Source organism: Octopus bimaculoides, chromosome 6 (assembly GCF_046866305.1).
Source record: "Octopus bimaculoides isolate indiv1 chromosome 6, ASM4686630v1, whole genome shotgun sequence".
NCBI lineage: Eukaryota > Metazoa > Mollusca > Cephalopoda > Octopoda > Octopodidae > Octopus > Octopus bimaculoides.
This window is the reverse complement of record NC_142933.1, coordinates 80,642,452-80,666,870: the sequence shown is the minus strand read 5'-3', so window position 1 is coordinate 80,666,870 and position 24,419 is coordinate 80,642,452. Positions and strand designations below refer to the sequence as shown.

Genomic DNA, 24,419 nt, shown 5'->3' with positions numbered 1-24,419 from the left:
AAAATAGTCTAAAAAAAAACAAAACCCAATGTACTTACATACAGAAATACAAGGGCAAAATTAGCACTGATTCAGAAATATATAAAAATTCTTGTACAAATTGTTAATAACTCCTAGTTTTGAATCCAAAAGTTATTCAAATTCTCTTCAGGCTGTAGGAACTGTCATGTCCATGACAGATTAGAATTTGCAATACAATTGTTATGATTATGCAGAAATTATCTTTCACTGCATTCAGAGCATGCATGCAGAAAATTTGAAGTTAAAAGAATATATTGTCTTTTTTTTAGTATACTTGGAAGGGGCTATATGTACTTTGGGAAGGGAGTTATCTTCCTTATCACAGTCTGTATGCATATGATACATATGCATATGTGCATACACACATACACACTTACAGGTGTACACATTGGCATACAAACATATCTATGAACATTCTAGTGATGTGAAGAGAGAGAGAGAGAGAGAAAGTAATGGGGACAGATAAACAGGATGAAAGAGAGGGAGAGAGAAGAGAGAGACTTCAAGAAATACCTGGAATCCAGGAAAGATTTAGGGAAAAAGATAAAATGGTGGCAGGTGACATACAATAATCATATAAAAAATATATAAACCTACAAAACATATATTGAACTGAAAAGTTAGTTGAGCAAAGTGTTTACAAAGGCAAGATTAAATTTATTCTTGGATGAAAGGAACCAACGAGTGTGTGTCCTGAGTCTAAGTAATAATTTTCCTTTGCGTATGCAGGGTGAGGTAGTTTCTGTTTTGGTATTATGCCACAAGCCTTCTTCTACACATTATTTAAGCTTGTATGCTTTCCTTTTTGCTATGTATAACTTGCAACACTTGGTGGAATGTAGGTATACTCTGAATTTTGCAGTATCTTCCAGTTCCTATGAAATATTGCACTATTTTCCCTTCAATGCTAGATGTAGCTAGTCAGCTTTGTAATTTTCCATTTTTCAATATTTTGCAAAGGATTATTCAAGTGAAGATATCTTAACTAAAGTGCTATAGATAACCTGGGCAGCAGTAATTGTTATTTTGGAAAATCTAGTCGTCCATTGGCATGGTATGATTATAGACCCTTATGAGAGTTGAAACAAGAATATTAATATATTTCTGAATAAACAAAACACACATACATACACATAATCTGAATAAATATATCTGGAGAAAATATATATGTATGTGCGTGTGCAAACATATATATATATATATATATATATATATATATATATATATATATATATATATATATACACACAAATACATATATAAACACACACACACACATATATATATAGGCACACACATATTTATATATACCCATGCATATATGTGCGAACATATGCATCCATATATATATGCACACATACACAATACCAATCTTCCATGAAAATATGTCTGGCCATAGGGAAATATTACCTTGCTTTGAAACAAGTGAGTGTTGACCATGACCACAGGAAGGGTATTTTGTATGGCATTCAACCAAAGAAAATCTGTCTCAACTAATCCTGTCTGACCCATATGACAATTGAGAAGTGAAAATTAAGATGATACACACACACACACACACACATAAATACACGCACACACACACACACGCACACCTACTAAGAGAATATAGAAAATATACTTTATCAAATGCCAAGAAGGATGCTTAGAGAGAGTAGTTAGTTTATGTTACCTAGGGGACCTAATTAGTAGTGAAAGAGAATGCTCTGAAAGTATGGTTGCTAGTATAAGAACATGCTGGAGAAACTTTAGAGAGTTATTGCCACTGTTTCTCCCAGAAAAGCTTTCCCTCAGAGTGGAAGGCAGATTATATGTTACTTGTGTATAAATAACAATGATATGTAGTAGTGAGACATGGGCCCTGAATGCAGTGGGCATGCAAAAATTAGAAAGAATGGATGCTAGCATGCTCCATTAGATATGCAATGTCAGTGTGCATGAATGACAAAGTACAAATGCGTTGAGAGAAAAACTGGATATAAAAAATCAGATGTAGTGTAAAAGAAAGAAGACTGTGCTAGTATAGTCATGTGATGTGTACAGATGAGGACAAATGCATAACGAAATGCTGATTGCTTACAGAAAGAAATAGTGAATGCTGATGCTAGGACTTTGAATGTCACAGAGAAGATGACAAAGAACCAGGATGATTGGTAATATCCAGTTCCTGAGAAGCATAATTGTACATATACAACTGGGCACCTTACAAGATTTCCCCAAGTCTTTCCCACCTTTCCTCATCTCTCTGTCAGTCATTGCTCCACTAATAACCAAACTGCAGTATTCTGTTACTCTATCTAAAGGAAGGTAGAACTACATATTTCATTATCTTTTTCTGTGATACTAGTAATCTTCCTTCCAAACCACTTCATTTAACATCCTTCCTTCATTCTTAACACTGTTAACATCAAGGAAATGGTCATTCCCAATTTGCAGGAAAGTAATAGGAAAGAATTCCATCTGGTTGCAACCTTTGAAAACTATGGATAAAGGCCACAGCAGGATCAGAGGTAGACTAACAGATAAGGTACACTTCACATGTAGAAGATGCATGGGAACAATGAAGACTAAGAGTTCACAAGAGATACATACAATTAAATGCCCAGAAAACTCCCTAGAAATACCATATATGTTAGCATATGACACACTTTTTTATTCTTAAATGTCATAAAACATTGTAATGCATCTAATGTGACCATATTATGGATGAGATATCAAGTGTATACACAAAGTATGCTGGTAAAGCAACTTATGTGAGAGTATGTCTTACTGATAAATACAGTAAATGATAGCTTCTGTTACTTAGGTGACTTAATTAACAGTGGGGATAGGTGTCCAGAGAGTGTAGCAAAAATGGTAAAAGTTGAAGGAGCTGTTGCTTCTAATAAGTCCACTAATACTACCTCCTCATCACATGAACTCTCTGTCCCGTCTTGATGTTTATGTAAGGTGGATCAAGAAACCTATTGTATCCACTACCTATGACTGCTCTACCTGTACTACCAGCAATCACCCAGTCTCACAATGTCTGCTATTATAATCTTGCCCCTTTTCACCTATACATCCTCACTCTTCCTCTGTCATTGTCCTATCTCTTGGGTGTCACTGTGTTCTGTCATTCTATTCCCTACTCATATGACTGGCTTCATGTACATCTCAAAATACTGAGTACCCCATATCACTTATCCTTTTGTCATACATTCCACTTATTACTTATCACTATCATTCATGCTTGTAAAGTGGATGGTGAGTGAGCAGAGATGAGTGAGCAGAGATGAGTGAGCTAGAACCATGAAAAAATGCACTTCACACACTCTGTCACATGTTGGATTCAGAGGATTCTTTAGTCTTGTAAGGGCCATGACATCATCTTTAGAGTTGGTGCCACAAAAATTGCATCCTGTACTCTTGGTAATGAGGTTGATATTAGGAAGAGCATAGCATCCAATTATAGAAACCAAGCCAAAAATGAAACACATGTGCAAAATGCAATCCTCTGGCCAGTCAGATCCAAAGTTAACTCCAGTACATGCCAGAAAAATAAAAATATTCCTTTTTTTGTTTGTATAATTATTTCTAGTTTGCTTTTTAATGCTCCCTTCATGAAATGTTAACATTAACATATCTTTCATTTTTGACCGGTTTGGAAGTATTTCATCAATCTACTTGAAAGCAGCATTTTTAGATAACAATCTCATGGTTTCTTTATCCACCTTAACATAAAGTTTGATTTTATTTTTAACATGCTTGAAACTACAGTAAAATACAATAAATACAAGTGAGAGGAGAAGTAACCAAGTAACAAAGCCTTCCAATTATGTGCACACAGGCAATGCTCTCTTTGATTTTTAATGTCCTATGCACACAAAATTTTATGGTGTGTAATTTTTTTACAGTGACAATAAAATATTTATGTGCTGAATTCTTAAATGTAATAAATCCGACAATATTAAGATAATTTTAGCTAGTATCTCCCAGAGGCTTTAAATTTGCATATAATGTTTAAAGATCTTAAATATGCAGTACATTTAACATTGCATTAAATTTTGGTTATTTATCACCACAAGTGTCTGAATCATTGGCCTATTTTGAATAAAAGATATTCAATTCTTTGTGTACAGTTTAATTTTCTTTGTTCACTAGTTACATAACATGTGCACGTATGCATGCATGCATGAATATGAACCTCTCAAATGGATTATTGCATGCGAGTTTGAAATTTTAAAACCACCAAATTATATTCTGCAAAATTCTTTAACTAAATTGTGGATTAAAACTACTAAAATTTGTTGCATAAGGATGCAAATTGAGAAAACCAAGAAAGTACCTTATTTTCTCAATTAGAACACCTTTAATAAAACATTTAAATTCTGTATGTGCAAAAGATGTAGCTTCGTTAACAGAAAGTAAAAAAAAAACTAACTGTAAATAAGTGTTATGATTTTCAAACATTTTTTGTGAATAACACATTTTCGGACAATTGCAATGTAGAAAGTTTATTGAAATATTAGCATAGGAAAACAGAGATTTTAAATAAAACATTCACCAAATATTTGATATAAATTATCAATGCATTAAAACAAACTTACTCATATGCTTTGATATGTCAAAACAAAAGTTACTAAGTGAATTATCGATACAGCAAAATAGAATTACTAAATGAATTACCACATCAAAAAGTGATTGCTTAACAAGTTACTTCATATTTCATGAAATATTTTTTCTTGAATACATTAACATATTGAAACAATATTTCAAATGATTTATGAGTTATTAGAAAATCTCATATCTATAAGGAAGGTAAAATGTGGCTATATAACAGTCACACTTTATATAACAGTACATTAGCAATATAAGAGACATTACTAGTTTCAATCAGAAATCATGACTAACCAGGTTTCCTCCATTCTTTGGTCTCTTCCTAACTGAGTTAGCAACATATCGAAACAATATGCTTTCAGTGAGTTAGCAACATATTGAAACAACATGTTTTTTGTTGAGTTAACAGCATATTGAAACAATATGCTATAAGTTACTGGAAATTACAATAAGTTTCATATGCACATTACGACACTAAAATAGCATTTATAATGAGGTAACAAAATGTTTTAGCCAAGCTATCAGCATTTTGAAAGAGCATTTTAAATGAATTATTAGGTAATAGAAACTGTAAATTACCTAGAAATATATAGATTTATTGATTAAATATTTCAAGATCCACAATAAACTTTAGACTAATAATTTCATCTTTAAAGTATATATTTACAAGATTAACAGACACACTATATTTCAATTGGTTTAATCTCTGATCATTGAATGTCTTATTACTGAATATGTATATTTACCCAAGCTAACAAACTTTTACGGGGTGGAAAACACATATCAACCATTCGAAAACACACAAAGACTGTTAACTTCACTCAGATTTGGCGCTAAAACTTTTGTCGCACCAACTGCATCCTGTTCACTGATGCAATTCTGCTGAGAAGATACCAAATAACAAACATTTAGGCAAAGTATACAGTCTTTGTGTATTTTTGAATGGCTAATAAGTATCTTCCATTCTGTAATTGTTTCAGTTTCAACACACATTCTCAGATAAAATCACCTGCCTGGCAAGTACATCTCTGAAATAAGAAAATTTTCTTCCTAAACAAAGGATTTTAATAGTGAACCAATAAAAAATGGAGGGTAAATACAAATATTGTAATTATACACATGCTAAAGATAATGTTAATGCAGAAAATTATCATCTTTGTATTGATAATTTTTACATATGTAAACATTCTCAGATATAGAAGAAGGGAGAGAAAACGAAATTGTGTGATGTTCATGTATTTTTCAAAGCTACTACTGACAAAGAGAAATGACTATAATTGACAAGGGAAACTGGGTTTGAAGATTATATATCTCCAGGACCTTACTTCTAATCAGGAGCATTTGTATCTAAATCAAGACCATTTGTATCTAAATCAAGATCGTTTGTGTCTAAATCAAGAATGTTTGTGTCTAAATCAAGGACGTTTGTATCTAAATCAAGAGCATTTGTAACACAACTTATATTCATATGTCTAAACAAAACTTGTGATTTAATAAAATAATTTACTAATATTTTGAAATGATCTCTACATAAAGAGAGAGGGAGAGAGGCACAGCATGAACACTTCATGTTTCTGCAATATTTCTAAACCAGGTCAGCATGGCAGAGACCATCCCTCTCCAAACCTTCACTCTGTCTCTCACTATCTCTTTTCATAGAGAAAGTGAGAGAAAGAGAGATAAATGAATAGATAGGAGGATGTCAAGGCAGCAAAGGCCTCATGAGAATGGGGCTCCATGCACACACATATATACACAGATGTTACAGGGTAGCATCTGCCTCAATCCAGTCAACAGATTATTGTTGTGACATCTGTGGGTGCCTATATGCTTTCAGCTTTGGACAGTGGATTTACATGCATGCACTCTCATCACTGAGATCACAAACCTTGTCATCGTTGGACACTGATGGACTACCAACATACACACAAAAATCACACCTTTGTGTCTTCTATCTATCTATCTATCTATCTATCTATCCACACGCATACACATATGTATGTATACATACATATATATATATATATATATATATATATATATATATATATATATATATATATATATATATATATATCATCATCATTTAGCGTCCATTGTCCATGCTGGCATGGGTTGGATGATTTGACCAGGGCTGGCAAGCTGGAAGGCTGCACCAGACTCCAGTCTCATTTGGCATGATTTCTACAGCTGGATGCCCTTCCTAACACCAATCACTCTGAGAGTGTAATGGCTGCTTTTACATGCCACCGGCACAGGTGCCATATATATATATATATGCTGGAGATGCAATGGTCCAGTGGTTAGGGCAGCAGACTCACAGTCGTAGGGTCGTGGTTTTGATTCCCAGACCGGGCATTGTGAGTGTTTATTGAGCAAAAACACATAAAGCTCCACAAGGCTCTGGCAGGGGATGGTGGCAAACCCTGCTATACTCTTTCACCACAACTTTCTCTCACTCTTTCTTTCTGTTTCTGTTGTACCTGTATTTCAAAGGGCCAGCCTTGTCACACTCTGTGTCATGCTGAATCTCCCTGAGAACTACGTTAAGAGTACATGTGTCTATGGAGTGCTCAGCCACTTGCACATTAATTTCAGAAGTAGGCCGTTCCGTTGATCAGATCAATTGGAACCCTTGTCGTAACCGACGGAGTGCCACAACGATGACCATATATATATATATATATATATATATATATATATATATATATATATATATATATATTCACATATACATATATATATATATATGTATATATATATTCATATATACACATATCACTTTATATTACAAGGCAACTTTTATATCAAATTTGACCTGGATATCTTGTTAAAATGCTGAATACTGTGATATTAATCTTGAGAAGTTCTCTCATATAGGTGTATGATACATAAAAGCACAGACATAAATTGTGGTAGACAAGAGTCATCTGTTATGGATGCTGGAACTGCCAGATCATGTGATTTCAGTCTTCTGGACTTCCTCAGTGGATGGCATCCACACACAAACACACACACGATTTTGTGGCTTTTGAGATATTTTAAAACTTTAGCAAAAGCGGTGCTAGTCAGTACTCTCTGTCACTTTCGTGACCTCTATTAATTTTGTCTTTAGGTTCTAATTGCTAACAAGCCACCCTTTTTAATTTGTTATATATATATATATATATATATATTTATTTATGTGTTTCAGCCAAGTGGCTGCGGTCATGCTGGTGCATATATATGCATATATACATACATATATGTACATACAAACATATATATGTATATATACATGCATATATGGGTACAGGACATCAAAAAAATGTTAAACACAATGAGAAACGAAAACATAGAAAACGAACATTTTTTCAAACAACGAAAAAAAACCCAGAGAAACGATACATGCAACATAAAAAATATACCCCCTTCTTCAGTTGTCCCTGTTTCAAATGCGGAGTAGATGAAACAGGAACAACTGAAGAAAGGGTATATTCTTTATGTTGCATGTCTCGTTTCTCTGTTTTTTTCGTTGTCCGAAAAAAGTTCGCTTTCTGTGTTTTCATTTCTCATTGTGTTTAACGTTTTTTTTTTTTATGTCCTGTACCCATATATGCATGTATATATACATATATATGTTGGCATGTACATATATGTATGTATATATGTATATATCTAAAAATATATAATATTAATGGTTTCTTATTAGGAAACCAATCGATTTTATACAGGGCTGCAAGGAGAAGTGCTCAGAATAATTGAGACAAGAGTAAAATATTAGTTAAAGAATAAAAAGACTGGGTTAACGACTCAACATATCACACCCCCTCAATGAACATATATAAGAAATACAGCATAAACCGTCAAACATAAGGAATAAGAAGAAATAACGCAAGAAAAATAACACAAGAAATGATAAATAAATAAAAATATAGCATATAGTATAAAATGTTTATACACGAATATATTGTTTCAACTGATAACATTGAACTGAAACAAATTGAGTTAAAGGTATAAAGCAATACATGTGAATATCATTTCATAGGAGTTAAAAAAGTTAAAATAAATACGAATAAAAATTAATACGGAAGGAGTAAAAATTTCAAATATATAGCAGGCACCCAGCAAGTATCAACAGGCAAAAGTTCAATTCCGCTCACCATGTCCAAAAAGGTTCACCACACATGTCAAAAACAATTACAGCACACCGCAGGTATCCATCAGTAAAAACAATTTCATGAATTTCATACAATACCTATGGCCATTTTGGAGGTACAGCACTGTATTTCAAAACACAATAGAGTGTAAATAGGTGATGACCCCCTTGTCAGGATAAACACACGTACAAAGTCATGACATGCACAAAGGGAAAAAAAATATTTCTATAAAGAGCAAATATATATAAACAAAATGGATCAGCCTATGTAAATAATTGGAGGATTCCCCCCACCCAAAAAAGTGCCATTTTAGAATAGCCAAACAGGCTGCAGTATCAAAACCGACCTACAAGGTTTCAATTCACCCTAACGTAAACTATTACATTTGTTATTATTTATTACTCTTAAATTTATTTTTTATCTCTATACAGTTTCAAGAAGGAACCTTCTTGAAACTGTATAGAGATAAAAATAAAAATATATTTGCTCTTTATAGAAACATTTTTTTCCCCTTGTGCATGTCATGAATTTGTACGTGTTTATCCTGACAAGGGGGTCATCACCTATTTACACTCTATTGTGTTTTGAAATACAGTGCTGTACCTCTAAAATGGCCATAGGTATTGTATGAAATTCATGAAATTGTTTTTACTGATGGATACCTGCGGTGTGCTGTAATTGTTTTTGACTTATGTGTGGTGAACCTTTTTGGACATGGTGAGCGAAATTGAACTTTTGCCTGTTGATACTTGCTGGGTGCCTGTTGTTCGCTCTTGTGTGTGCCAGATTAGTGCGAACTTGCCTTTTGGTGTCTACTGGTTTTGAGGTGTGAAATGTGCCCGAGGGAGTTGAAGAACTTTGAACTTTAATTCTAAGTGGTGTCAAATCACTCCTGTCCTTGTTTTTTCAACCGATAGACAACTTTATGGTACCTCATTTCTTCACGTCATTTTATTTTACTATATCGACTTATATTATATTATTATATATATTTGAAATTTTTACTCCTTCCGTATTAAATCTTATTTGTATTTATTTTAACTTTTTAACTTTATACCTTTAACTCAATTTTTTCCAGTTCCATGTTATCGGTTGAAACAATATATTCGTGTATAAAAATTTTATATGCTATATTTTTTATTTATTTATTATTTCTGCTTGCGTTATTTCTTCTTATTCCTTATGTTTGACGGATTATGCTGTACTTCTTATATATGTTCATTGAGGGGGTGTGATATGTTGAGTCGTTAACCCAGTCTTTTTATTCTTTAACTTATATGCATATATTTATATATTATTTATATTATTATATGATTGAACACCATGCATCCTTTCCCAAATAAGTTTTGTCTATATATATATATATATATATATATATATACACACACATACACATATATTATCTTCTATCTTTTACTTGTTTCAGCCATTAGACTGTGGCCATGCTGGGGCACCACCTTGAAGAATTTTAGTCAAATGAATTAATCCCAGTACTTATGTTTTAAAGACTGGTACCTACTCTATTAGTCTCTTTTGCTAAACTACTAAGTTACAGGGATGTAAACACACCAACACTGGTTGTCAAGTGGGGAACAAACACACACACACACACGCAATTATATATATATAAATGAAATTGTTGCCGTGGCTGATGCCAGTGCCGCCTGACTGGCATCTATGCTGGTGGCACATAGAAACAACCATTTGAGTGTGTTTGATGCCAGTGCTGCCTGACTGGTTCCCTTGCTGGTGGCATGTAAAAAGCATCCACTACACTGTCGGAGTGGTTGGCCTTAGGAATGGACTCCAGCTGTAAAAACCATGTCAGAACAGATTGAAGCCTGCTGCAGCCTCCTGGCTTGCCAGTCCTCAGTCAAACCGTCCAACCCATGCCAGCATGGAAAGCAGACATTAAATGATGATGATGATAATATATATATATATATATATATATATATATATATATATATATATGACAGGCTTTTTTCAGTTTCCATCTCCCAAATCCACTCACAAGGCTTTGCTCAGCCTGAGGCTATAGTAGAAGACACTTGCCCAAGGTGCCATGCAGTGAAACTGAACCTGGAACCATGTAGTTAGGAAGCAAACTCTTTAACATACAATGCAGCTATGCTGGGGTATTACTTTGAAGGGATTTAGTTGAATGAATTGATTCTTTTAAAGCTGGTATTTATTCTATCAATTTCTTATGCTAAACCACTAAGTTACTGGGATGTAAACAAACCAACACTGGCTGTCAAGCAGTGATGGGAGACAAACGCAAGCACACATAGAAAGACAGATAGATACATACATACATATACTGTGATACTTGGGGATGGTCATAGTTTGCCAATTAAACACACACACATTTATGTTTGGTCTTTACTTCAGCTTTATTATTATTATTTTCTTTTCTTTGTCAAAGCTCTTTCATCACACATCTTTTGACCTATTCAATAACCCTTTATGCTATGTTCTGCTTATTCCATTTTTGACAAAATGGAATGAACAGAACAAGAGAAAACATGTGGGATAAAAGGTCGTTGAAAAGGTCACAAAATATGTGATGAAAGAGATTTGACACAAAGGAACTAAAATGATAATAATAATAACAAAGCTGAAGTAAAGACCAAATATATAATGTGTGTGTTTAATTGGCAAAATATGACCATCCCCAAGTATAACAATATCTGTTTCAACACATGATTTCACATCAAGAATCTTGAAAACCAAATACATAAATGTGCATATATATATTTATTTATTATTCTTAAACAAGAATGTTGTTGACAGTGACTTTGAAGTTTCGGCCAGCTAAGCCGAAGTCACTGTCAACAACATCCTTGTATGAAAATAATAAATTTGTACTCTACAAAAGTATAGAGTAACCCATCAGATTAAATGTAAAATTGTTTTTACTATAACTGAACATAAAAAAAAAAGAAATTTACATATATATATATATATTTGTTTTGCAAGATTTTTGATAAAATTATTGGCTAAACTGGCAACATGACCATCCCCATATACAACAATATATATATATATATATATATATATATATATATATATATATATATATATATATGCATATATACAATGGGCTTCTTTCAGTTTCAGTCTACCAAATTCACTCACAAAGCTTTGGTGACCTGGAGCAATAATAAAGATAGTTATGGCCGGTTCAGAGGGTTACTCTTCAAAATCTGAAGAGAGGTTATAGGCCACCAGCCATTAGGGTCTGACAAGACGTATGTAAAGCCAAGAGATTTATGGACGTGAAACCATGGGTAACCGGTCATAACTATTTTAACCCATCTGTGTTCTTTCTTTATGTAAAAACCTAACCTGAAACTCACAATCGATCATGAAACTGCATACTGGCATGCATGGGTATATAACTTCATATACAAGTATATTTATATGTATGTGCATATTGATATATTCATGTATCTGTATATCTAAGTGTTTGGACATGTCTTTATATGCATAGATAAATGTGGGAATGCCTGTATATGGTATATACATAGACAGGTATGCTGATCTTGACCCTGACTTGGTGTTCTCATTATTAAAATAGCTTGATTCAGGTGAATCCTACAAATAATTGATAATATGACATTCACAAAGAGAAAGGATTTTCTTCTCCAGCACTTCTGGTACTTTGACTGCTTTGCTTTACACAAAGGATAAACTAACTTAGAATTTTCACTAAAGGATATTCCTTTCCACAGAAGAGATGTGTGTGTGTGTGTGTGTGTGTGTGTGTGTATATATATATATATATATATATATATATATATATATATATGTAAATGTCAAACAATGAGAATGGGTGCATTGGTGGATAATTTTTTTTTATTTGTGTATTAAGGCTACCATTGGTTTCATGTTAAGAAAAATATCTTCATATCTTAACAATTTTTCAAGCCGATCACATGGAGAAATGGTGTTCGTCTCCATTTTGGATTTGTTTGACCAGTTGAAAAGGTCATTGTGCAAGACTTGGAGTTCCAGGCAAAACAAACTTTATATCACACACACACATACACAAGAGGAAATGGTTCCTTCTTTTTTTTTTTTTATTGAGGTCAAAAATGCTGATAAACTGACACAGACATCTTGTAAGTGGTACTTAAATTATTTGAAAATCTTAACTTTCTTTATTTTTTCCCAAGTTTGAGTAGCATTGTAGCATGTATGTAAGGCCTCACATCAATCAGTGTGGTATCACAAACCGATTGTATTAGAAATAATCATACTGATAAAGTTGTAACCTTGTAGAGACATTGGACTTGACATTGATTGCATCAGTTTAGCTATGTTAGGGAAATGGGTGCCAGTTTGTATGGAAGATTAAAGCTGATGTAGACAATTATTGTAATCAGAAGATTAATCTCAATGGAAACCAGGAGATAAGCAATGATTATAGAAGATACAGTAAGCATGTGGAAGGATATCAATAATTCTCTCATATCATTTATTATTGAGAAAGAATGAAATGATATTAAAGTAAGATAAAAATCTGAGATATTTTTAGAAACATTTCCTTTCATTCATGTCAGTTTGTTCAATGAAGTTGGAGTGGGGCTGCGGAGAATTAACCAATCAAATCAACTCATCTATCAGCCAACAAAGAAGTCTCTATGAGGTTGCTGAACCTAGCAGAATTAGCAGTCAAATCTCCCTCAAATCACATCTTACCATCTTAAAACGATCGAAGACATGACAGAATGTAACCCTCAATAGATGCTCTACCTGAATAAAAGACTGGATGGTCATATTTAGAATGTTTTGATCATGGGTGCAATGAAACAGAGCTGACCTGTGAGTAATTAATAACTTATTAACAAATTATGATGATAATAATGATGACGATGATGGTGGTGGTGGTGGTGATGATGATGGTGTTGTTCATGATGATGATAACGATGATGATGATGATGATGATGTTGATAATGATGATGATGGTGGTGTTGACGATGTCATCATCATCATCACAAAACTAGATCACTAAAATTCACCATGAAAGAAACTTTTTCCTGAATTCTTACCCGAAGGTCACCAGTACCAATCTCTTAGAAAACTTAGTTTCAATAAATAATTTTAATGAAATAACATTGACCTATGATATCACTTAGTTTCCCTCTTTTTGGTAATATTTTCTAAACTCCAGTTTATGCCCATTGTGTCTAAATGATTTTGGTAAAATAAATCTTCCTAATACTGATTACTATATTGTAATGAGATTGGTGTGTGTGTATGTGTATATATTTATATACAGTTGTCTAAAATCCATGAGTAAAAATAAAAAGTAACAGACACTCATACATTAGGTAATAGAGTGGATATATTATTATTAATATAATACTATAATATAGTCTTATGATAGCCAATAGCTGAAAGGAATAGTATAGCCATTTTATTCTTTTTAGCTATTTCTGATGATAGCCAAATTGTCAAATGGTTTCATGCCAGATACAAAGATCTAAATCTAGCTATCATGAGACAACAATACAATATTATTTAGATGATGATGATAGTAATATAGCCACTCTATTACCTAATATATGAGTGCCTTGTTTTGTCTGATGCATTTTTAGACAATTATATATATAATGTTGATTGCCTGTTTATGATCTTGCTCTACTGTACATATACCAGCTCAATTGATACATTGCTTATAGCCAATCTTCATTAGGGAGGCTGAGCACTCATAGTAATGTAAATGTTGTGTCATTTGAAATCTTACTACCCACAACTTAAACTTGTAAAAAAATAGTGCAAATAAGGTAGTGAACCTTGCTCAAGCATACATGTAAGACACTGCAAAACTAGACAGAAAAGTTGTTTGGTAGTATTTATCTGTGAAGTGTTGTAATTAGAATACTACTCAAGACAAAGAATTGTTTTTCAAAATGCCGGTCATTTAATGACCTACTTTCAAATGTATGTTTGCAGAAAGATTTCTTAAAGAGCAACTAGAACTGGAACCGCCCTCCCCCCCCCCACCAAAAAAAAATCAACTTAACCTTTACAATATCCAAATAATATCATATGATAAATAATTCAGTTATTAAAAAATGTAATTTCCAGAGATGGTCACCACATAGGAATTATAATTAAAAGGTATGGAATAAAAACTGAAACAAGTAAGATAAAGGAATAAATAGAACGTAGAAACAATCATATTTTCTCTATTAAAGTTATTCAATGAGTTGCTTTTTCTTTAACACTTAGTATCTATTAATATGGGTGAATGGTAATTCCTGATATTCATAAGAGTGATTTACTTAAAATTCACTATGTCTACTATTTTTTAAACCTTTCCTTTGTTTTATTTCATTTGATTTCTGCTTATATTTTTTAAACTGATATTTCCTTACATGCACACACACAGACACACACACACAAACACACACACACAAACACACACATATATGTGCATGTTATATGTGTGTGCATGTGTAAATATATGTAAATATATATAAACATGTGTATACACACACTATTATAATTGCCTTATTTAATAGTGAAAAATACTTTATTTTCTGTGTTATTTTAGTAGTGAGATAATTTTCTTCTTTAAAAAAAAAAATCTTTATTTTTTTTTGTCTTGTTTCTAAATTTAAAAAAAAATCACTTAAATTGTATTGTAAATAGATTAACAAGAAAAGTAATGAAGGAAGAAAATATATCAGAAAAAAAGAAAAGCATAAAAAGAAATCATTGAAAAAAAATGGAAGAAAGAATAAAGAGAAAAAAAAGAGAGAAAGAAAAAGCAGTTTTAGAGGAAATTATGTTGAAATGCAAGAAACACTGGAGTATGAAGTTAGAAGAATTAACTTCAGCAATACAAAGTCATTTATATGGAGAGAACCAAAATAGAACATTGTTGTTTTCCCAAAGTTATTAAATGTTAATAAAAATGGATTCTTTGGTTATTATTATTTCAGTATACATCCATATATAAACATATATATATTTATATTCATATATATATATATATTTTTTTTTACTTACTGCAATCTTTTTACAAATCGATTTGCTATCATGATTTCTGCAAGAGTACATTCCAATTTTCCAAGGAAGTCCTGCAATGAAATCAATAAGAAATGACATTGTGAGATTAGTGATCTCAGAAGAAGACTGATGACAAATATGTGACAGCAATTTTTCTGACATTGTTTAAGAATAGCAAGCAGGATAAATGTCTTTGTAAATTCTGTCACAGCAATGTTCCTTGACTGTGGCATGGCAGTTAGATTGTTAGATTTCTGGTTGCTCAAAATAGGTGCAATCTTAAGAAAGAAGCCAAGAATTTTTACTCCAGTTCTTTAATCTTTCTAAAATGACATAAACTATTTCTGCTTTAAGATATACATTCTGTTCTTTAAAACAAGAAATATTGCTGGAAGGTCTTTCCAGTCACTACTCATTTTGTAAAGAAACACTGCATATAAACAGAGTGTATAAATACTGCTCATAAATAATGTGTCTAAACACTTGTTTTATATGCCCCCCCCCCCCATTGATAACTAATAAATTAACTAGCATACTGGCAGCAGCGGTGGTGGCAGTGGCTTTATCTCTTTTCCTTCTGTGCTGAACACTTTCTTTATGGTAATACAGTTGATGACTCTGTAGACCAATTCTTGCATAAAAGAGTCAATGGCATTGACTGCATGGCAATGTTGGTGGAGGGTGAGCTTGATTTTGTTGAACCTTTCTCTCCTGTTGTTTGACAGGATAACTAATATATACCATTAAATTAATTAACTACACATATATACAGGAAATGCATAAATCTAATGGTTAGGTTCAGACAACAAAAGCTCAACTTGACATTGACATTTTCTTCTGCTGTAGCAACTGTACTAGAATTCAGCCAACATAAAGTCATTATTTTGCAACATATATTAGCTTCATTGATATTTGCTATGTCTCTTAGCAACAATTTTCTAATTCTTGGAACCAATCATATTAGTTATTATGAATACCAAATTTTGTATAAGTAAAAATTGGATTGATATTACCCTCTTTGTTATTTTTTGGCCCTGTTAGACGGAAAACAAAGGACAGAATTTAGAGCTATTCTAGGCTCTCCTATACTGATAGGGCTGGATTAAGGTCTAAGCACAGTCCAACAGTGATTAACCCTTGACCCTTCCATTGATTAACTGACAAGTTATTGAGACATAATTGAAATGATTGATTAAAAAGCAATTTGTTTTTCCTCCAAACCATTCAATAAACCAAATTCCACACTTATGTACATACATACAAACATACATATTTATATGTACATGCACACACATATAAATAAATACATATGTCTGTGTGAGTTTAGAAGGCTACATTATATGGGTGGATATTGTGGTAGCTTTCAGCTATGTTCCAGCCAAGCTGGTTGAAAGATCCTGAATGAAGCTGCACAGAAAATTATGCCTGGTTGCTTGTGCAACTGCATATATTTTGTACAGTGGAAACACATGTAGGTTGTCGTGACCATAAAAATATGCTGGATGACATTGTAAAATAAAAGGAAATATATTTTGAGGATGTACCAATCTCCATATTCTCTACCATTATAATTATTACTTTAATATATGTATATAAAGGCAAACTTTATACCCTACTAAACATGGATATATTATTAGAGAACCAAATACTATGGTATTTGCCTTGAGAGATCCTCTCATATAGCCATATGGAGCACAGTCATATATCATAGTAGATGAGGACTATCTTGCATGGGAACCAGAACTACCAGGTCATGTGATTTCAGCATACTGTGCTTCCTCAATGGCAGGCATCCAGTCCCACATATCAGCCAAATATCACTGCCAACGATATATAGAATGATAGTGATTTTTCATGCATTGGTGTTGCAAATAACCAGTAGACTTATTAAGTGATAGAAGCAGTATCAGTACCAAAAGGCAATCTTTATATCCTCTTAACATGGATGTGTTATTAAAGCACTGAAAACTATGACATTCACCTTGAGAGGTGACATATGGTGCTAAAGCATAGATATATAAATACTAAATATGGTGCTAAAGCATAGATATATAAATACTAAATAAAACAATTTTCACTCCATTTCAAAGTCCTGAGATTGTTCAGAAAGATTTCTAAATATGGACGCAACAGTGTCTGCACATTTGTTCCTGATCCCATCATCCGCCAGGCCTTCCTACTTTATCCTGTAAGACACACTGGACTTACCAGTTTTGTGACTTCTCTTTACTGTTTTAGATAGTTTCAAGTTGCAGACAACTACATGGTGATCAGTTGATATCTCAGTCCCTCTCCTTACACGAATGTCCAGCACAAGATCAAAGTAGCTGAAGATGATAATGAAATCCATCAATAATCTCTGTCCTAAAGTGTCCCTATATCAAATATACTTATGCACATTCTTGTGTTGGAAGAATGTGTTCATAATGGAGAGTCCATTTCCAGCATAGACATTGGGCTTTTAAAAAAGTCTCCCAGTAGAACACCAAAGAGAGAGGTGGAGAAGTTTAAGTATCTCAGAGCCATAGTCATGAGTGATGAGATGCAGGAGGCTGAATTGAATGCAAGAACTGCAGGTGCTGAAACAGTAATCAGTTCTCAGAAGAGGAGAGATTGGTAAAATTTAAAAAAAAAAACCCCAAAAAACCAAACTTGTTATCTTCAATTTGGCTTTTGTGCCTATTCTCATTCATCTATGGTTATGAATATTAGGTAATGACTGAAAGAGTAAGATCACAAATACAAGCAACTGACTTGTAAGGGCCGGGTGGATATTAGGCATGTTGTGTTATTGCTATTACTCAATCCAAGGCCAGTATTGATTGAGCAGACCTATTATCAGAGGTGTTCCAGTTGCAACAACCATCCTGTCATTTTGTGAGTATATAATTCTGTTTTGGAACAGTGAATCTTGAAGCATATAAAGCTATAAATAATAGAATGTAAATATTGGGTTGAATAAAACCTTTTGGATAGAATAAGTCAAAGGTTGCCATTGGGACACAGAATCATATCTCCTGTTTTACATTCAAACATTTACATGTCATTATTTATAGCTTTATGTGCTTCAAGATCCACTGCTCCAAAAAAAGAATTATTTCACATTCTCTTGAACATTTATAAAATTCTTATGACATCAACAATATATGTTGTGTTTTTTCACAACTATGAAATATGTATCAATGAACCATGTCAAAGCCATGGTTGAATGGGTGGGAACTGCCCAGAAATAGCATATAATCTGTTCTATCCGGCAGTATGTCATTCAATAGTTATTTCAGTAATCAACTCCATGGAGGATAATAACTTTATGAAACAACATGTTTGCCATTGATTACTGTATGAATTTTGAAAGAAAAGTACCACTACAGAAGCAATGCAAAACACCTGTGAAATGTATCTGGATGCAGCGAAAGCTCATACATGTCAGGTATGGTTTAGAAGGTTTAAAAATGGTGATAGTCATGTAAAAAGCACCATCCTAATGTGGTTGATGCCAGGTCCATCTGACTGGCTCCCATGCCAGTGGCACATAAAAAGCACCATCCGAATATGGCTGATGCCAGTACCCCTTGACTGGCCCTCATACCGGTGGCACATAAAAAGCACTATCTAAATGTGATCGATGCCAGGCCTGCCTAACTGGATACTGTGCCGGTGGCATGTAAAAGGCACCCACTACACTTTCAGAGTGGTTGGTGTTAGGAAAGGCATCCAGCTGTAGAAACATTGCCAGATCAGATTGGAGCCTGGTGCAGCTGCTGGCTCTCCAGACCTCAGTCAAACCATCCAATCCATGCCAGCATGGAAAACGGACGTTAACGATGATGATGTTACGTGTATATATATAACAGGCACTATATTGTTAAACGTGTTTTCCATTTATTTAAATGATAGGATGGTATTTGAGGGAAATTTGGCTATTATTTGTGGCAGGTCAAGCAGCCTCATAATTGCTCCTTCATTGGTTTAGCACAATGTTGCCATGTTGTTTTTTGGAAGAAAAATATCAAATGACTGATGATGAACACTATCAAAGACTATGGAAGGGTAATGTAGAGAGAATGGACAATGAAAAAATATGAATACAAATATGTTAGTGGTCGATTGTTGTTGTCATTAATGGCAGTGGAGTGATATGACAGTAAGAAGTAAATAATAATAATAAAAATAATAATAATAATAATAATAATAATAATAATAAGAAGAAGAAGAAGAAGAAGAAGAAGAAGAAGAAGAAGAGGAGGAGGAGGAGAATAATTTATACATATCTAAGAAACATTGTGATAAAGAAAAGTAACCAAACATAGATAGCAACAGGTGGGGAGAGGCAATTTTCCAGATTCATATACAATGCCAAGTAGTGGCAGTAACAACAACAGTAAGAATGGCAGTAGTAGTAGTAGTAGTTGTAGTTGTAGTTGTAGGAACTATAAGGATGGTAGTGGTGGTGGTAGAGGTGATGAATGATAACAATAATGATAATGATGCTGCTGCTGCTGATTAGTAACGATGGTGATGGTCAAGATGATGATGATGGAGATGGTCATGATGATGATGGTGATAGTAATGGTCATAATGATGGTGACAACAATGAAGGTGGTGGTGGTAGTAATGATGATAAAAATAATGTTTGACTTTTGGCTGATAATGATGATGCTGACAACAACAGTAATATAGTAATAGTGGTAGCAATGGCGACGGTGGTGGTGGTGGTGGTGGTGGTGATCATAACAGCAAAATCTGTACTAGCAATAATAACAATGACAACGATGACGATGATAGCGGTAGTGGTGGTGGTGATAATGATAATGGTGATGGTGGTGTTGGTGCTGATGATGATGGAGACAACAACAATGATATTGGTGGTGGTGGTTGTGATGATGATGAAAATAATATTAACTTTTGGCAACAGAAACAGCTAATCATGAATTTGTCTTAAGGAAATATATTTTCTTTCCTAAATAGAACCTGGTTATTGTTAATTAGAATTTGATGTAATCTGTAAATATTTAGAATGTAAGATACAAAAATCTACAAATACTTTCTAAAATAATGCAATGACAAGCAACAACAACAACAAAACATATGTTAAAATTTAATTAAAGATCCTAATTGAAGTTTATGTAAGGTAAGACCAAAATTAAATTTAGCTTTACAGCTTGATATAATGTACATTACTGTCCATTGGAAAACATTTTATTCCTTCCAGTAGATATTAACATTTTTATTTGTTAGGTTCTGGTGAATTCTGCTTGTATCACAGCAAGTCATAAATTAATAACGTTTAGTTGTAATGCTGGCTTATAGTATATTGATAGTCTGTTAGTTACATCATCTGAGCAGTGTAAAAGCTATCTTGGAAATGATGTTATTGTTAGTAGAGAACCACAGCAGGTTTTTGATCAAAGCAGACTTGCAGCACAGATTTCAGCCAATCAAATATTTAGAAGTGACCCACAAACAAATTAACATAATGATTGGATTTCTTATTACATTTTGTTTTGTTTTTTTTTTCCTTTTTTTTTTTAGCAGAATTCTTCTATTCTTTTATTCTTTTACTTGTTTCAGTCATTTGATTGCAGCCATGCTGCAGCACCACCTTGAAGTGTTTTAGTCAACCAAAGCAACCCCAAGACTTATTCTGTGTAAGTCTAGTACTTATTCTATCAGTCTCTTTTGCCGAACTGCTAAGTTACAGGGATGTAAACACGCCAACACTAGTTGTCAAGTAGTGATGGGGGAGACATACACAGGCACAAAACATCACACAGACATATACAAAAGCATGCTTATTTGTGCATAAGCACGTTTGTGTGCGTATGTATATAGGATGCAGGCATGGCTGTATTTACTTCACAACCATGTGGTTTCTGGTTCAGTCCCACTGCATGGAACCTTGGGCAAATATCTTCTACTATAGCTCCAGGCCAGCCAAAACCTAGTGAGTAGGTTTGGCAGGTGGAAACTGAAAAGAAGCCTATCATATATATGTGCGTTATGTTGTGTTGTGTTGTGTGTATGTCTGTGTGTGTGTATGCACATGTGCTAGCCTCTTTGCTTTGACATCATGTTGCCTGAGACTAGAAGATGGAATATGAATCAAGAGTACTAGAGTAAAATAAATTGAGTATGATCTGTTGGATGTGTAGTGTTAATTTAAAAGAATAGGCACAGGAGTGACTGTGTGGTAAGTAGCTTGCTTACCAACCACATGGTTCCGGGTTCAGTCCCACTGCGTGACACCTTGGGTAAGTGTCTTCTACTATAGCCTCGGGCCGACCAAAGCCTTGTGAGTGGATTTGGTAGATGGAAACTGAAAGAAGCCCGTCGTATATATGTATATATGTGTGTTTGTGTGTCTGTGTTTGTCCCCCCAACATCGCTTGACAACCGATGCTGGTGTGTTTACGTCCCTGTAACTTAGTGGTTCGGCAAAAAGAGACCAATAGAATAAGTACTAGGCTTACAAAGAATAAGTCCTGGGGTCGATTTTCTCGATTAAAGGCGGTGCTCCAGAATAGCTGCAGTCAAATGACTGAAACAAGTAAAAGAGTAAAGAGTAATAGTTAAATGAAATTAGCAGAATAGGCAACCGTGCTGGATTGGGTATATAATGTAAATGGATGGTACAAACTGGATGGAAAAGATTTTATGTATTGATGAACCTTGTAGCAAAGATAGAATAAGGAAAACTTGGGAGGGAGTAATCAAATCACTTCTGAGAATGTTGGGGTTCATAAGCAAGATGACACAAGATCGATAAAGATAATACAAAGATCAATGATAAGGTCAATACTAGTCAATACAGATGCTATATTGTAGACCTTACCACCTCATGACAATATGGGAAAATAGATTTTAAATGGTGTGATAAGGATGATCATTATGATGACCTAATACTGCTACTGCTCTCAATGATGATGATGATGATGATGATGAAACTTATATCAATATTCTATATCGGAATTGGAGTAACACAATTCTTTGTCATGGCTACATAAATATTCAGTGTCACATACACACTTACTTTCATGATATACCTCTTGAAACTGATTTCATCCAATCAGTAACAGTCATTTTTCATACATAGTATGATGGATTCCTTAGCAGTTTGTGTATAGGAAAAAAAAAAACAGTAATGTTTTGGGGGCTTATTGGCTTAAGCCAAGTTCTTGAATTTCATTGGACTTCATTTATGTGTACATAGTAGAGGCTATGGTTTTTACCTAATTTTGTGTACATAGAAGAGACTATGATTTTTACCTAAATGTTGACACTAAAAGGAAACGTTCCTTTTTAATGTCAACATTTGATTAGATGAAAACAAGGTCCAATGAAATTCAAGAGCTCGACTTGAACCAAAAAGCTGAAAAACAGTGTGATCATTTCATACAAAAACTGGTAAGACAACCACCAAATTATGTAGGAAAAAATGGCTATCAGTGATTGAACAAAATCAGCGTCAAGAGCTGTATCATCAAAGTGTGTATGTGACCCAGTGCATTGACATTATGAAGGCTGACAACAGTAAGCTATGCTACAACAGAATCATCCATATTCCTTTTTTTTTTTTTTTTTATGTGGGGGGAATTGCTCTTATGGATGAATGTCTCTACTGATAAAATAAGAATAAATAATTCAATAGAGAAAGCAAGGGTTACATTTGATTTATTAAATTTATTAGCAGAGTATTTACACTATGGTATTCTTGTTTGTATTAAATGTCAAACATATCAGTAAAATTGAAACTGGAGCTAAATGAGCAAAGCTAGCTGTAAAACATTTTCTAGAGTTATTTTTATAATTTTATTTTATATTTAACCCTATGGTGACTATATTTCCAATGAGTAACTACCCATGAATTTAATTTGATTTTCAATTAATAAAGATTTGGAAAATTTCTGCAACTTTACATCATTAATAAATTATTTGGCTGTTGACCAACTGACATATCATTTGTTCATGTTATGAGATTTTGATCAAGATTTTAATTTCACTACAAACACTTTGGTATGGGTAGTCTCATGTTGGTTAGCATTTAAATGTTTTATATCTGTTTTCTTGTGACGGTCTTGGTAGCTGACAGTTGTTCATTTTCTAATAATCTTATGTTTTAATGTTGGCAGAGACTCTTGAGAGATTTTTACTGCTTCATCATTAAAATTTTAAATTTCTTAAATAAACTAACAAAGCAACATAATTTGAACATTTCCTACTTGACAGGAGCAACTTATAATGTTAAATACACTAGTACAAATGTAATGAGAATAGTAATGTAGAACAATATATATTGGCTTATAAGCTGTATTCTTCTTTCATATAACACAGCATGAACAAGTAAATTAATAAGTTATTCTTGGGGGAAATATAAATATCTTTTGTTCAGCAATGTTTTAATTTCTATTTTTTTTAAAACTAATTTTCTTAAGATATGCACCAAAGACAAACTGTGATTCTCAAAATTCAATATTTTGTATAGTTCAACCATTATGACAATCAATTTTATGTCTTTCAAGAATTGTATTTTTTTTTTCTACCTGCTAGCACATAGAAAATGATGTTTCTATAATCATTAGACATGAAGGGTGCAGCAACAGAGGTTTGTTTATTTCTGATATCATTTTTGAAACT

At 33.3% G+C, this 24,419-nt stretch overlaps 1 protein-coding gene across 3 annotated transcripts in view; it reads right to left on the bottom strand.

Annotated features, from left to right (window-relative positions):
* The window catches only part of LOC106882052 (copine-8), a 271,614-nt gene that overhangs the window by 120,203 nt on the left and 126,992 nt on the right, over nt 1-24,419 (bottom strand). For all 3 annotated transcript variants that reach the window (XM_052968691.2, XM_052968690.2, XM_089354138.1), the window contains exon 6: nt 15,786-15,856. In XM_052968691.2, coding sequence (XP_052824651.1) covers nt 15,786-15,856 — 71 coding nt within the window. The remainder of the gene's footprint in view (nt 1-15,785; nt 15,857-24,419) is intronic.